The sequence below is a fragment of the Corythoichthys intestinalis genome, chromosome 18, assembly GCF_030265065.1.
Source record: "Corythoichthys intestinalis isolate RoL2023-P3 chromosome 18, ASM3026506v1, whole genome shotgun sequence".
Classification (NCBI taxonomy): domain Eukaryota; kingdom Metazoa; phylum Chordata; class Actinopteri; order Syngnathiformes; family Syngnathidae; genus Corythoichthys; species Corythoichthys intestinalis.
In genome coordinates this window covers 47,605,321-47,620,743 of record NC_080412.1, presented here as the reverse complement: position 1 = coordinate 47,620,743, position 15,423 = coordinate 47,605,321, and the positions used below count along the sequence as shown (strand labels likewise).

The window sequence follows — 15,423 nt, the reverse complement described above, 5'->3', positions numbered from 1 at the left end:
TGAAACTGGTTGAGCCTCTGTGCTGGCAAAAAAGTCAAATCTAAGATGCAGAATAAAGATGTAAGGACTGTAGTTTCGCCCAAAGTAGTGGTGTTAATTCTTCACAAATCTACTAAAGTAAAAGTAGAAAATATGGTGTGGTAAAACAACCCATTTCTTCAAAAGGTTACTCAAGTAAATGTAAGGGAGTACATGTGACTAACCACCTCGGTGAATCACGTCCAAAAATCGTCAAATCGTATCTTTTGTGGTGCTTTATCATCATTGTGTGATGTGTGCTGTATCGGAATTGAAGCCAACCATTATTTTGCACTTGAGTAAATCGTGCTGCAATTAGTCATTATCTCGTCATTTGAGCAAATTGTACGCAGATGAAAAATGAAATCTTCCTGAGAATGGCAACGACTCATTATAGATCTCTCGTCCCCTTCCCCTCGGTTATACCACGTCTCCACGTTCCTCTTCTCGGGTTTTGAGACGAGTCAGGACGGGACTGGCCGCCACCGCGGTGCCGTTGGTGAGCCGCTGCCCGATGGCGGACGGGTCGATGTCGTCGACACTGCTGGCGTTGATGATGACTGCCACGCCCTGAAGAAGTGGACATGAAATCATTATTTTCTGGGAAATCAAAATGAGAACATTTTTAGACCCCACACAAGGAAAATAACGTTTTTTTTTGTGTTTTTTTTTTAAACGTACATCACGTGTCAAACGCAAGAAAATATTCCATTTGGAATGAGGCGAGCAACATGCGATGATGACCGAAGCCAATATGAAACGTACTGGCAGTGAAGGAGTTAAAGTTTAGTGCTTTATATTGAATATGATTGTGAGCCTTTTTTTCAAAAGTTTACCTGGAAGAAGTCCGCAATGGTGGCCACGTGGCTGGCGCAGGCACACTTCCTGGCGTCGGGCACATCGTCGCCCACCTGTCACGGCCCGAACAGAAACACGGAGTGCTCCCGATAAGCGAACGCCTGGTTTTTTATATCGCGGCAGTACGGTACCCAGTTAATGAGGATGTATCGCGGCAAGGCGGCGTTGGGCTCCTTCAAGCCGCAGAAGCCGTACATGACCCGGGCGTTGTCAAAGGTCAGCGTGATTTCTGCCAGGCCGCCCCCTGCAGAGCACAAAGTCAATAAGGTGAAACTGTAAAAGTACATTTGATTTCTAGAGCGCTTTTCAAGACACGCAAAGATGCTTCGCAAGAGAGAAGGGAACACAATAGCTCAACAGGAATAACAAAACATTCATAAAATTCGATTAAAAGCAGGATAAGAGTATATAAAAAGTTTAAGAGGTCAGGATAAAACCGAGATAAGGATCATGGTGGGTAAGAAAGTGTAAACAGGTGTGTTTTGTGTCTGGATTTGAAAAGGGAGAGGGTAGATAAATTGCGAAGATCGAGGGGTAGGGAGTTCCAGAACTGGGGGAACAGTGACTAAAAGCGCTGGAACCAAAGGTGGTGAGACAGACAGGGGGGATCGAAAGGTGGAGGATAGAGAACAAAGTGAACGGGGAGGGTAGGGGGCGGGGGGGCAGTTGACACAGAGGGGATTGCATCGGTAGGGAGGGGCCAGGCCGTGGAGTGCTTTAGGTAATTACAAGGATCTTGTAATTGACTCCGAGGCTATGTCTACACGAGGACGGATCATTTCCTCAAAGGTACTTTGCCGACTATTCTTATACCTGTCCACACTTTGTTCAAGGTGCGTTTAAGGCCTCCCCGCTTCTGCAAGGTACGCCTGAATTTGCGCAAACTACGCATGCGTAGAAAGAAGAAACCTCATGTGTTACGTCATCGCCCGCGTGGTTTACCTCTGAACTGGAAACTCGCCGGCGGGAAATTTACTACACCTTCAAGACCAGGGCTCGGGAACTCCGTCTTGTGATCACAGTTTTTTTTTTTTTTTCGTGATCGCAATTGAATGCATCATGCGGGAGCGAGAGTGAGTGAAGGGAGGGCGCACCTGGCTTTGATGAGCAGTCGCCGAGTTGTGATTGAAATACATCTTTAGAAAACAACAACGAAAGCCTGACATCGTTACTTGGTATGTCACCACTTGGAAAATAACAAAGGGAAACATATGGTGTGGTGCTGCGTATACAGTATTTCATAGAAGTGGAAACTGCACCAAGGGGTGCTTGTGCATAACAGTGGCGCTCTCGGAAGTGGTGACAGTTTTGACATGCGCAAATGTCATCAAAATGAAACTGATCCAGCGCCTCTGTGACTTGCGGTACCATGCAGTTCATTTTGGGAGGGGCCAGCCCCGCTGTGTCTGATCGAAGACGATGAACTAATCCGCGATGGGAGGACCACAAATGGGCACTGAATTGAAGCATATTATTGCAACGTACGTTTGAAGGTTCTAGAAAAATGTGTGAATGCATGATTAGCTCATCAAAGCTCGTTCAAGTCGAGCTAGCGAGCCTGTGGAAAAGAAAAGAGGAGCAGGAATGCCAAGTCGTGATCGTCCGCCTCCATTATTAACCGTCATACCACACTAAAAGTGGCGATGGCACGCTCCATGATGTCACTTCCTTAGTATCTGATTGTTGTACAGGGACAGTAGTCCATATTAAACCGTGGGTAATATTACCCGCCTGCATTATCCGTGTAGCAACCAAGTGGTAGACTAGTGTGGCCGACATGCCGTATAGTCTAACTAATTACACGTTTAAGGCCATTATTCGTCCAAGTGTAGACGTAGCCTTAGTTTTACTGGAAGCCAGTGAAGTTGACGAAGGATGGGGGTGATGTGGTGTGTGGTGGGGGTCCGAGTGATGAGGCGTGTTGTCGAGTTTTGGAGGAGCTGCAATTTCTGGAGGAAGTTATTCGGGAGATCGAAAGGCAGTGTGTTACAGTAATCGAGCCAGGAAGTGACTAGACTACAGACAAGTGTAGATGCGGAGGAGGCGAGAAATATTGCGAAGGTGGAAGCAGGCCAATCCGGTGATGTCGTTGATATAGGAGCGGAAGGAGAGGGTGCCGTCGAGGATGATTATTTATCATTATTAATAAGGCGCAACAGTCAATCAATGGAAAATTCAAAAAAGGACGATGAACTACCTCCCGTCGATGCCAGCGTTAAATCATTGCTGTCGTCTTCGTACGTGTACAAGGCCCTGTAAACAAAATGTACAGTATTAAAATCGTGAAAATTAATAATACACTCAGCAGTTTACAAAGGATTTTCAACTCAATGAATTTTAGACACTCTATTTGAGTTCCGGCCAGTGTTTTATTTTTTTTTGCGGCCCTTTTCATTTTCATCTTTTGGACGAAAATACTTCTTTGTCTTAGTACGGTTTGACACGAATAAATGATGACTATTTTTCGTTGAGCAAATCTCCCAAAGCTTTTAGCCTCGTTTTAGTCGACGAGACCAAAACATCCAATTTCTGTCTCGTACGTTGGTATACGTAGAAGTTTATGTAGCTGTCTTCCTACACACATTTATTGACGACCGACTCACCAGTGCCGTGCATTCGACAACTATTTAATATGAAGGTGCCACTCCAAAAAGTGTACCCGCAAGTCTGCGAACGCACCAATAGGAGCGTGGCGTTGCCGCACTATTGCGCCGCCGGCGTAGGTACGCAAACTGCTCGGGTTGCACAAACCGTCTCGTAGCAACGCGACGCTCAAGGAAGGAAGGAATCGTGCGTTTTCCAGAGGCAGAAATTAGACGAGACGAGAAAAACAAAAGGACGAGACAGTTTCATTTTGAGCTCGGGCGCCCTATAAATAATTCCCTCTCCCGAGCAGACAGCTGTTTATTATTCATACGCAGCCCCCGTGACCCAGAAACAGCTCCAAGAAAGATGGAGAGAGCACAGAATAAAGGTAAAGGATGAATTTCATTGATGAATACAAAAAATAAGTGTCGTGGCTGAGGGAAGCGCCGAGAAGGGATTGGAACGATGAAACTTAATCTCTAGATTTCATACGGTCGACGGGTTCAAGACGGCGTGTCTTGATTTGCCATTAGCAAATGGAAAAAAAAAGATGGGCCACTTGAGAGCAATGGCGTGGCCACATCCTAATCCTGGTTGCTATGGAGGCAACCGAAACGTGCGTGTTTGACCTGAGGCTAGCACCGATGTTAAAGATAGGAGGACAGCGGAAAAGCAAAACACCAGAACAGATACAAAGAACCTATCTGAATAGGAGTTTTCATGTCAAGTATTCCCATGAATGAACATATTTAGATCTATTTCAACCGGGTTGGGTGCTGTGCAAGAGTTTTGATGTTTTCTACACGATCACCAGGGGGCGGAAGAGATCTTTTGACTATAATGTATTTGAGTCAGCGTTCTCTACAACTATTGGATGACTGGGGTCAGGCCACTTCATTTCATTTGTGCCATAGACGTTTTGGAACACGCATCTGTATGTCCGATGGCATAGTTTATTAGCTCATATGCTGTCATTACCCGCGTTGGACGTCCGTCCCATTTTGACTGACAGTAAAAATGCATACTTGTCAACCCGAGGCCGTTGGCAATCTTACAAATAGCGACGTATGCCCTTACAAATTGGTGACTAATCTTACAACGTTGTATATAGCATGCAATATGAAACAAAAATCATTTTTTTAAATAATATGAATTTATTGGTAATATTGCAACATATAACCTGGAGCAATCAAAGAACAATCAATATCTACAGCTACATCATGATTGCTAAAATTAAAAGTGACTTTTGTTATAATTGTATGTAGCACTTTTGGCGATTTCTATCATGTCTTTTGATTGCTGCACTTCAGCTCGCAATTGAGTTTGACTTGAAGGCAGTTCGTTAGTGTGACCAATTATAAATGAACAAGGTCAATTGATAAAATGAACTCAACGAATGCAATCATTGAGTCAGGGAACATTTCTTTTGCTAATTCTGAGAAGTGATCAGCAATAGTTGCGGGCAAATTGTGTTCAGCAACAGATTGGCAGAATAAAATCTCCGCTTTCGGCACTTCTCATTCTGCAGACTTCATCTTTATGACCGGTGTTGTTAATCTTACTTTTAAAAAGTAATTAATTAGTTACAAATTATTTCTTCCAAAAAGTAATCGAGTTAGTACCTCAGTTACCTGAATGTAAGAGTAATTAGTTACTTGCAGGGGTGAAAGTGGTTAGAATTTCTTGCCGGAACTCCCCAACGTATAGGTCGCCATGGATCCAGAAATTTTATTTATTTATTTATTTGGGGGGGGGGGACTACTAAAATGCAAAGAAAACTGATTTGGTCAGTTATTTCTATAACACATACAAAAACTGATTTTCATTCAAAATTGTATTTTTTCAATGATTTGCAAAATAAAAGTAAAAAAAAAAAAAAAAAAAAACAGCTATAACCCCAACCTCCATCTCCAAATTTTTATTTTCCCTCATTTCCTCACATACTAAATGCCAAATCTCAATTTTAACTACTTAAGAACATAGGATGTATATTAAAATTGAAGATAATGCAAACATTTACTTTATGTTGTGTTTTTTATAGGGCTGTCAAACGATTAAAATTTTTAATCGAGTTAATTACAGCTTAAAAATTAATTAATCATAATTAATCGCAATTCAAACCATCTATAAAATATGCCATATTTTTCTGTAAATTATATATATATATTCTGTAAAATAAATTGTTGGAATGGAAAGATAAGACACAAGATGGATATACACATTCAACATACGGTACATAAGGACTGTAGTGGGCATTTCACTCTACTGTCATTTAAATCTGTCTATGCTGTCCTCACTCAGAAGCGTCTACTTTTTCCAAAGCTAGACAGCTAGTGAACGACGCCTTAATAATTAGACTTCTTCCTTTTTCATCTGATTGATTAATAAAATGGCCACAAACCATTGTCCTCTTTAGACTGTCGTAAAACTACAAAATAAAAGTACACAAGCATTGCATTAGCAACAACGTTAGCTTAGCACGCTATACAGGTTCACTAAACATAAACAAAAAGCGTCTCATACAAAAAATATAACATTTCGCTTACTAACATTATATGTACATTCTTTACAACAACCATACTTACGGACAAATCTTGTCCAAGGATCATATAAGCACAACATTATCAGCCCGAGACGTCGTGCAGCCATAATGAACTGGCAAGAAAACAATAATCCATGTCGCAAAGCGACCACAAGAGTTCGCTGTTGGACAGCACAAAAAGGCTTGCTATAAAACTTACCAAAAGGCAGAATACTTTCTGAGCGGGACATGTGCGTTAATTGCGTCAAATATTTTAACGTGATTAATTTAAAAAATTAATTACCGCGCGTTAACGCGATAATTTTGACAGCCCTAGTTTTTTAATAATAAACATATAAGTAACATACATTCAGAAAAATAAGTACAAATGACTTGTATTACACAGAGTGAAATGGAATATATTTTGAAGATTGCACAAACATTGACTTTTTTTAAATCATAAGGAAATGAATAAGCAGCCGAACATAAATGAACAAATATAAGTCCAAAGTGCACATTGACAGCTGTCCCCAACCGAGCAAATAAAACTAAATATGATAAATAAGCCCCTTTAACTCTTTCCTTGCTCTTCAAGATTTGATCCATTTTCTGTTGCATTGCCCTTTTTTTTTTTTTTTTTTTTTTTTGCTGTTTCAGAAAACATGCACATTTGAACCAATCAGAGCTAACTATCTCTTTTGATCACATGTCAGTATGTCAGCCAATTGAACAGATAAATGAGTCCAGGCATTTTGTTTTGCTGCGTGCTTTCGCACATTGACGTGACTCATCAACGTCAGACTCAGAAAACTGCAGCAGCTGGGGAAACCTCCATGCCGTCCGTGGAATAAAATAGATAATAAATATCGGTGGAAACGAATTACCCTACACAAGCACTTTATTATGCTTGTTGTTAACACTTGTGTATGTAAATTTGATGTTGGTAGATTGTTTACTTCTTGGAGATGAAATGCATGTGTGGCAGCTAAGATTTTTTTGTTTTTTTTCATAGCGTTTTGACAGTTGCCGTCATATTTTCGGAATCAAAGCACCGTAGCTGTTCCGGCCCTGAATCTTGTACCGGAACTGCGTTCCTGACCGTTCCCGCCCACTTTCACCCCTGGTTACTTGGCAAAGTAACTGGTGTTACCTTTCATGTTTTTTTTGTTTTTTTTCCCATTTTTTCAGGAAAAAAAAAAAAAAAAAACATAGTAACCTTTGCTATGTTTCATTTTGACGTGAAGGTTTTAAAACTGTTTCATCATTTAAAGATAGATTCAAGTCAAGATTTTGCCGATTTAGGAGTATTTTAGATCAAATGTTACTCAGGTTGGCTAGGAAGGTTCACTACAACAGAGCCTTTCTGAGAAGTGTCCTGCTCTAAAATGCTCTAAATGTTTACTAACGCCACCGAGTCAGTCATTTCGCATGTAGTTCTATATGCATGAGATATCTAGACGTAGATTGTAGGCTGTCGGCTGCATTCAGGAAATATAGGAGCCACCTAGCCTAGCATCGCGTTTGCAACAGCGTCACAACAAACACTTCGCTCTCAGTGTCTCTGACTTTTCTCGCGTCATCCAACTAACTTAGTAACGCACACTGTCTCGTTGCCGAAACGGTGACAAAATCCAAACGGAGAAAAAAAAACCGTAATGCACGAAAAACATACAGATTTTGAACGTACGGCGTACACATTTAAAAATAAGTGCTCACTTGTACAAATTACGCCGAGACCGTACAACTTGACAGGTATGAAAATGGAATGCGCCTCCATCGCCGTCGATGGAACTAAAACAGGATCATTTGCAACCAGTTGAAACGGAACGGATGTCAGTGGCAGCCAATGGGAGACACTTTCGCATCAGCAAGACAATTTGATTAGAGCGAGTCACCCTTTCTGATTAGATGAGCTCAACTTGATTCAAGAGGAATAACAGGCATTTCATATGATCTCATTATGCTCAAATCATGATTTAAGGCTGTGCAATTTTGGATTAAAAAAAAGGCAGCTTTGACCCGTGAACGGGTTGCTTCCGTTGCTGTGACAACACCATCAAAGTGGAGCGGTCTACAAAAATTTCAAGCAGTTTTACGGAAGCGCTTGTGTTTAAAAAAAATCATGAATTGAAAAAAAGAGTATTTGGGGAGTGATGTTTTTTTCTTATATACAGTATATTTTTTGTTTGTTTTCTGAGTTGTCGTTTGTTTTACTAAGAAACTTTTGTCTTTGAAAGTAGCCCCTCATTTTTCTAGATAATATAGTTCAAGTATCCCAATAAGTCAGACGTTTGACAATCTATTTTCTTTGTTTGAAGATGTTTTTTTGAAGGCATTTACATACACGGAGTGGCCGAATAGTGTCATTGCATGTAACTGACTTTCCTCTATATGATTTTAAAATGAAGAGTTTTCCGGTAAAATATTGTCTATAAAAGTTGTAAAGCAATAAAATAAACTAGTGCTGCTACGATTAATCGATTAACTCGAGTATTCGATTAGAAAAAAATATCTGAATTAAATTTTGTTGCTTCGAGTATTCGTTTTAATTAAAGTGCTGTTGTAATGGTTTATTTTTAAAGTGTTTGCATTTAGTTTTATTGATTAGGGTGGATACAATGCCCTCTGGTCTGCCTCTTTTCACATGGCTGATTGCAACTGCTCCCTGTTAAGACCAACGTAAGCTAAGTTTTTGTTTGAGCTAATGTTATTTAATGCATTCATAATTTAGTTTATAGGTATATTCAGTCACTTTTTGTGGGAATATGTGTCTGAATCATTTGTTAAGAGCATTGTAAATTTATTTTTTTTTAGCATTTTAAGCAGTTTATAGCATTTAAGCTAGTGGACTTTTTCTGTGCAAGTTAGCCAATTGTTTTTTTGTAGATTGATCTTCATTAAAAACAAACAAACAAACAAAAAAAACGTTTGAGGCTCAGCTGAGGTATTTTAATTTTTCATGTTCCTTATCCGATAACTCGATTATTCGAACTAACTAGTCCATCGATTAATAGTCTACTAAAATATTCGATAGCTGCAGCCCTAAAACAAACAACAAAATTGAATGAAATAAACAAAAAAACATATTTTCTAATGGGTCAAAATTACTTTTCGAACAGATCATGTGACTAGCACCTTAGATGATCATTTGCTTTGCTTAGCCAAAACCACCCGAGGATCCAAGAGGCAAGATAGATATATGTAATTTTTTCAAACCTAAGCTTTCAAAAGCGACAAGAACTACTGAGCAAGAACCAAGGATTGAAAATGTGGACCATAAGAGCACACCAAAATGGTGAGCAGAGTTTCAATTTGCCCCACTAGAGATGCTAATTGTACAACAGAGCCACCACCGGTGTCTTGCCAATGTAATTACCCCCGTCAAAAATGGTATCCCCTGCCCGCGGGAGCGCCCACATACACACATTACTTATGAGTTATGTTGATATGAGTTATATATTTTGGACATCGATGTTTATTAAACAGCAGAAACTCCATACAGGACTTGAATTACAAAAATAAGAGTTTTAGGTCATCCCTCGAGTAAAACAGTAAAACACTGCTTTTTCTTACATTCAGTATGTATATTACATTATACGAAAGGAAAAAAAAAGTTTTTTTTCTTTGATGAATGGGCCATGTTTTAAAACCTCGTCGATAACGACATCACCAAAACACGGAAATCAAGCAAATCAGTGCAGCGCAGTGGCTCCGCCCAGGGGATACAATTTTTGACGGGGTTGACTACATCGGCACGACACCGGCGGGCGTACCCTATTCAATGGATGACGATCTTGGCGAAAAGTATAGCTATCCTAAGCAGCCTGATTTAGAATTCCCCTCTAGAATGATGGGAAACAAAAAACGCTCATTGCCAAGTTATTATTCTAAATATTCTTGTAAGTTAATTTTATTGCTGAAACTGCGTTTCCGGGTCATCAACATGTTGTGCCCCCCCTGCCCCGAAGTCAAACTCCGCCTATGGTCATTTGTATATCTAAGAATTTATATTTGAAACATTTGAACACCAACTGAAAAACAGTCAATTAACAGGAAAAACAAAACAAAAAATCTGCAAAACAGAAAACCTTTAGAGAGCAAAAAAACACCCTCCCAATATAAATTCCTCAGGAAATCTGCAGCTTCTTTGCCAAGTGACTGCAATATATAGCGTCTTGATTTGGAATTCGTGATCTCACATGTGGTGAATGTTTGGTACTTCTATGGCATTTACTGACTTGGACAGGAGTACATCATAGAGATATTACAAATCCTGGGAGCCGCTTTAAATTGTGGCGAAAAAACCCCCCGTCTCCTTTAACGGCAAAAGTATGCGCTTGGGCTCATACTGAGGGAAAAACAGCCAAGTCCCAGAGAAGTCAAGACAGTGTTATTTATTGAGGGAGAAGTGACTTCATGCAAAAGCAATGGAGTGAACAGAGCAAAGGGAGGATGATTAAGACAAAGTAACGGGCACTCAACAAGTCTTTCTCTTATTAGAGGTGGCAAAACTACTAAAAGAGCTTTCATGTCGACAGGAATAGAATGATCACGTCTTCTGTTTATGACCAAATATTGCTTGCTTAATTCATGAAATAGGAAGATGATGGCTTTTTACATCACTTCCTCAAAGTCTTTTTTTCCCCTTTATTTTTACCCCTAATGCTTTTGGTTGGTCTGATCGTAGCATGAAAGTGCGTACGACAGGATAAAAAAAAAAGTCTTAAATAGCATTATTATGCGAATTAGAATCATATTTTGAGACAATTCGACTATATACAACAATTTGGCAAAGCGCAGATGACGAGAAATTCGTCTTTTAATCTGCCGTTTAGCCACGCCTACAATTATACGGCTCTAGCGTCCCCAACAGGAGGATTACGTCGGCAGGGTCATGGTTTCATCTGATTTAGAATTCAACGCACTGAGAGGGAATTATTCAGAACAAGGAAAACGCGACAAAGAGAGCCGCAAAATGTTATTGTTTGTCTCTCTACTCCAATATTTTTACAGTATAGTCTTTTTATCGAAGTATTTTTCCCCAATTGCTAAATAAATGGTATGGTCATGACAAATAACAGTCTTGTACTAAACGGAATATGAATAATAAAAATACATTTATTCAGTACGACATGGCAAAATGACTCCATAATGGTCAAAGCTGTTGACCTTTACTGTCGCACCTCCCGAACGATATTCTATGCCACCGTAGTTAGTCGGGCTTTTGTCATTTCCCTGCCCTGGCTTCGGAGAATGTAAACAAACCAAGAGGCGTGACAGCTAGCCGGCATGCTAACCCGAACCGCGTGATGTTTCAAAGTCTATTCTCAGCTTTCGATGCAAAAAATCACTCAAAACTACCCGGGATCATGTCACACAGCAGAGGGGTTGTCGATTGTCTTCACCGATCGGCAACCAGCTCGTTCCCCTGCTAGGGACAGGAGAGCTTGCCGAGGAAGCAGCCTGAGAGTACCGCAGGACAAACCGGCCGACGTCGGAGGAGTGTGTACCTGCCACACGGTCAACACGAATATGGCACAAAATAATGCTTTATTACAAATAAACAGAGAGCAGCGTGCAGTTGTTCTGCAGCTAACATGGCAGGATGTGTCTGAGGAGAACTTTTCTACATGTTGGTCCTTGATCAAAGGTAAGTAAATAGTCCTTTATTTAAAGAACGTTTGTCGTGTTTACTTTGTAATCGCTGAATTCTCGGCCTTTCGGCATTTCCTTTTCGAGCAGCTATAGGAGTGAAAAACAAACTAAAGACAGGGGAATTGAGAAGCAAACAACTGCGGTAGGAGTGGGATACGAAAAGGATTCAAATTGATTGTTGAAGGTGCTACACGGGAAACTGTCGGCTTCGCTGAATGTAAACAAATGTGGCGATTTGGTCTCAGACGAAAAATATATTTAACAAACTTTTCCAGCGTTATTTCGTTGTGTAAATGCATTTATAATGATCATAAAAATATGTAGACTATTTAAACTAAATTTGCGTTTTTTTCTGCCAACTCGAGATTAAAATTAATGTCAAATCCACTATCCGCCTGTTAGAACAGACACGCAAATAGAAAAAATATAAATGTTTATTGAATATCCATCTTACAGTCTTCTTTAACTGGGAGAGTTCGTTACAAAAGACAGGCTTTAATTTGTTGTCAATATGCATATGTGCACCGGCATCATCACAAACGCGATCATACAAAATGCAACCACGCATCTCATCCCCGCATTTCCTCCTTCTCCTGAGTCCTCACAAATAAAACATAATTTTTTTTTTTTTTTTTTTCAGGCTCGTGCCTACAAATAAAACATAATATTTGGGGTTTTTTCGGGCTCGGGCAAGCAAATAAAGGTAATTGATCGGGCTGGGGCCGTGTCGGGTCGGGCTAGATTTTTTTAGGCCCAATCTAACTTCTAGCTTCATGTAATGTTAGCATACTGTACACCTAATCAGCATGTTCTTCTCTATTGTATTTTTATTTCAAATTGCCTTTCAAGATGACATGTCTGTTCTTGGTGCTGGATTCTATCAAATAAATTTCCCCCCAAAAATGCGACTTACTATACTCCGGTGCGACTTGTGTTTTTTTCCTTTTCATTGCGCATATTTTGGCTGGTGCGACTTATACTCAGGAGCGACGAAAAATATGGTATATAAAACAATCGCTTTCAAACACATCCAAGCGGTCAATTTCATTCAGGACCATAAAACACTGCGTTTTTGGTGTCATAGGCAGTTGAAGTAAGACCACCAAACATCAGCACCACAGAGGCCTCTTTCCCCGGAAAACGTCACTTCTCGTGCAGATGTTAAAAATGAATGGAGCAGATGGGAATCCATTGCGCGCATTCCGGCCAAACCAGCAGCGACAACGGCAACGGCTGATGCAGCGAATTGAGGAGCATTTTTCCACCCATGTTTTCTGCCTGTTGTTTCATTGCCATTATATAAAAAAAGGGCTGACTAGCATCGGATTGTCAGGATCAGCGACACGATCCAAAAGCGGCACGCGACTCAACTGAAATGGGCTGCAGAGATATTAGAGAGGCAATTTGAATAGAAAAGGGGACACGGGTCCATTTCTAACCTTGAAGGGACAGATTGGAATGGATGCAAGTAAGGAAGTTGAAACCGAGAGGTCTGTTGCGCAACAGCCGCACGACCCTTCACGAGGAAACTAAAGTGAAATGAAACCCGAGCGAGTAAAACAGAAGTTAGTGAGGTGATTTGTACCATCAACAAAAAATGGATCACTTCTCTGTTCAGTACATGAGCAAGTTTATGGAAGCCTTTTTGGGCTGGAGATGAGAACATTTTGTCGTTTAAGTGTCGTACTCTCTGTCCTACTACGTTAAAACTAGGGCTGTCAAATTTATCCCGTTAACGGGCGGTAATTAATTTTTTTAATTAATCACATTAAAATATTTAACGCATGCGCGGGACGACCCACTCATGTATTGCCGCAAACAGACTACAAAGGCGCCGTTTTATGTATATTGAGAGCTAAGAGGCAGAGACAACCGAGAGGAGTGGACTAAGGCATTCATTTGGGCCGCGCTATTTATTGGCATAAGCTTTAGCATCTCTTCCACAACAATTATAACTATTGTGGCGAGCGACGTGGGGTAAAATGACTGGAGATAATCTTATTGAACACAACGCAGAGAAGATATACCATTTGCAGCCACCACTCACAGTCATGGTTGCCCAACTTCCCATCATGCATTTGGGCGGAACAGTTGAGTCGCTACAGTATTATTTACTGAAAGCACAACAAAAATAATATTCCTATCTCTCAAAAAAAAAAAATAATGTTCACAAAAAGAAAAGCACTCAATGCAAAGAGAACTGGCATTCCCAATCAAAATAGCTATGCAAAATAATACTCAGACTTTGGTCAGACTCTATTCAAACATTTCGTTTAGCTCAACAAATACACTAGATGTCAATATTTAGTCACAATATACAAACTATCAGAGGTCTCGTACGTTGTGAAGTCAACACTCAGATGAACGTAAGGTACAATGAACCCGGAAACTACGGCGTCAGTCGAGGGGCAAAACGCATTAGAAAAACTTGGCTAGATCTCTAATTAATTTAAAACTCGCCCTTGACACCTTGTGGTGTATTTCAATCATTACCTTCCACAATGGCGAGCTATTAGTTTATTTTTTGATTGAAAATTTTACAAATTTTATTAAAACGAAAACGTACGGAGGGGTTTTAATATAAAATTACTATAACTTGTAAACACATTTATCTTTTAAGAATACCAAGTCTTTCTATCCGTGGATCCCTTTCACAGAAAGAATTTTAATAAATGTAATGCCATCTTGTGGATTTCTTGTTATAATAAACAAATACTTATGTACAGTATGTTGAATGTATATATCCCTTGTGTCTTATCTTTCCATTCCAACAATAATTTACAGATGGTTTGAATTACGATGAATTAATTTTTAAGCTGTGATTAACTCGATTAAAAATTGTAATCGTGTGACAGCCCTAGTTAAAACTTTTCGCTTTTCGTCGGTCACAAAAATAAGAATATTGCCCAAAATGTATTTTTAACATGATTAAGGGTGTGGAGGGGGCTGGTGCCGGTTCCCTTGAGAGGGAGTCATTGCTGATTGGGCTGGGTAATCCAATGCAATCACAACAGTGAGCTGAGAGTCCATCATTCCTCAAATACTTGAAATGCCCTCACTTCATCCACTCTTGCTCTCCTTTTAGCACACACGTGGCTTTTTTATTTTGAAGAACATTTCTAATGATGTTGATTTTCAGCGCAGCCCTTTTAATTTTCGTCTTCGTCTTTTGGACGAGACGAAAATACTTATTAGTCATGAGTCATTTCAAAATGTGCGTGTTCTTTAATTTCAGTCAACGCTTACCGAAAATGTTTTCCTCTGTAAAATTCAAAAGTTTTAGTCCAAAAATAAATAAAGGTTTTCAACAACTTGGAATGAACTGGCAGACGAGTCCATACTGTAACGTTAGCCTACAAGGACATGGTGATGATAATAAACACCCAGCAAAAAACCACAACATTACTTTCAATGAATTATACTCGCCACAAACTCTAAAACTGTTGAAAAAAAAAAAAAAAGACTTAAAGAGGACGCTTTCTACGCTAAAGTTTATGCTAACGCTAACACAAATGCTAAATTCTACGTGTTACATTTAGTGTGTGATGATCCCTCAGCACAGACCTTTAAAGGCTAAAGCAACATTGCAAGAGAAGAAAACAAATCCTACCATGCGTTTCAAAACAAGCAAGCCTGCAGCGAAGCCTAGCTGTGTGTGTGGAGGCAGAGGGGCCAGCATGTCACATGAGTGACACAACTTAAACACTGCTATGATGCAGGCACGTATAACAACAAAATGTCGCGCATTGCGAAAATATAACAGAAACGACGTTGCATTTCTGCCT

General features: G+C 39.9%; 1 protein-coding gene across 6 annotated transcripts in view; it reads right to left on the bottom strand.

Annotated features, from left to right (window-relative positions):
* Positions 1–15,423, bottom strand: part of dbn1 (drebrin 1) — an 89,472-nt gene that overhangs the window by 18,666 nt on the left and 55,383 nt on the right. For all 6 annotated transcript variants that reach the window (XM_057820159.1, XM_057820157.1, XM_057820155.1 and 3 more), the window contains exons 2-5: positions 3,074–3,129; positions 1,008–1,120; positions 855–929; positions 445–588 (exon numbers count right to left, since the gene is read on the bottom strand). In XM_057820159.1, the coding sequence (XP_057676142.1) occupies positions 445–588; positions 855–929; positions 1,008–1,120; positions 3,074–3,129 (388 nt within the window). The remainder of the gene's footprint in view (positions 1–444; positions 589–854; positions 930–1,007; positions 1,121–3,073; positions 3,130–15,423) is intronic.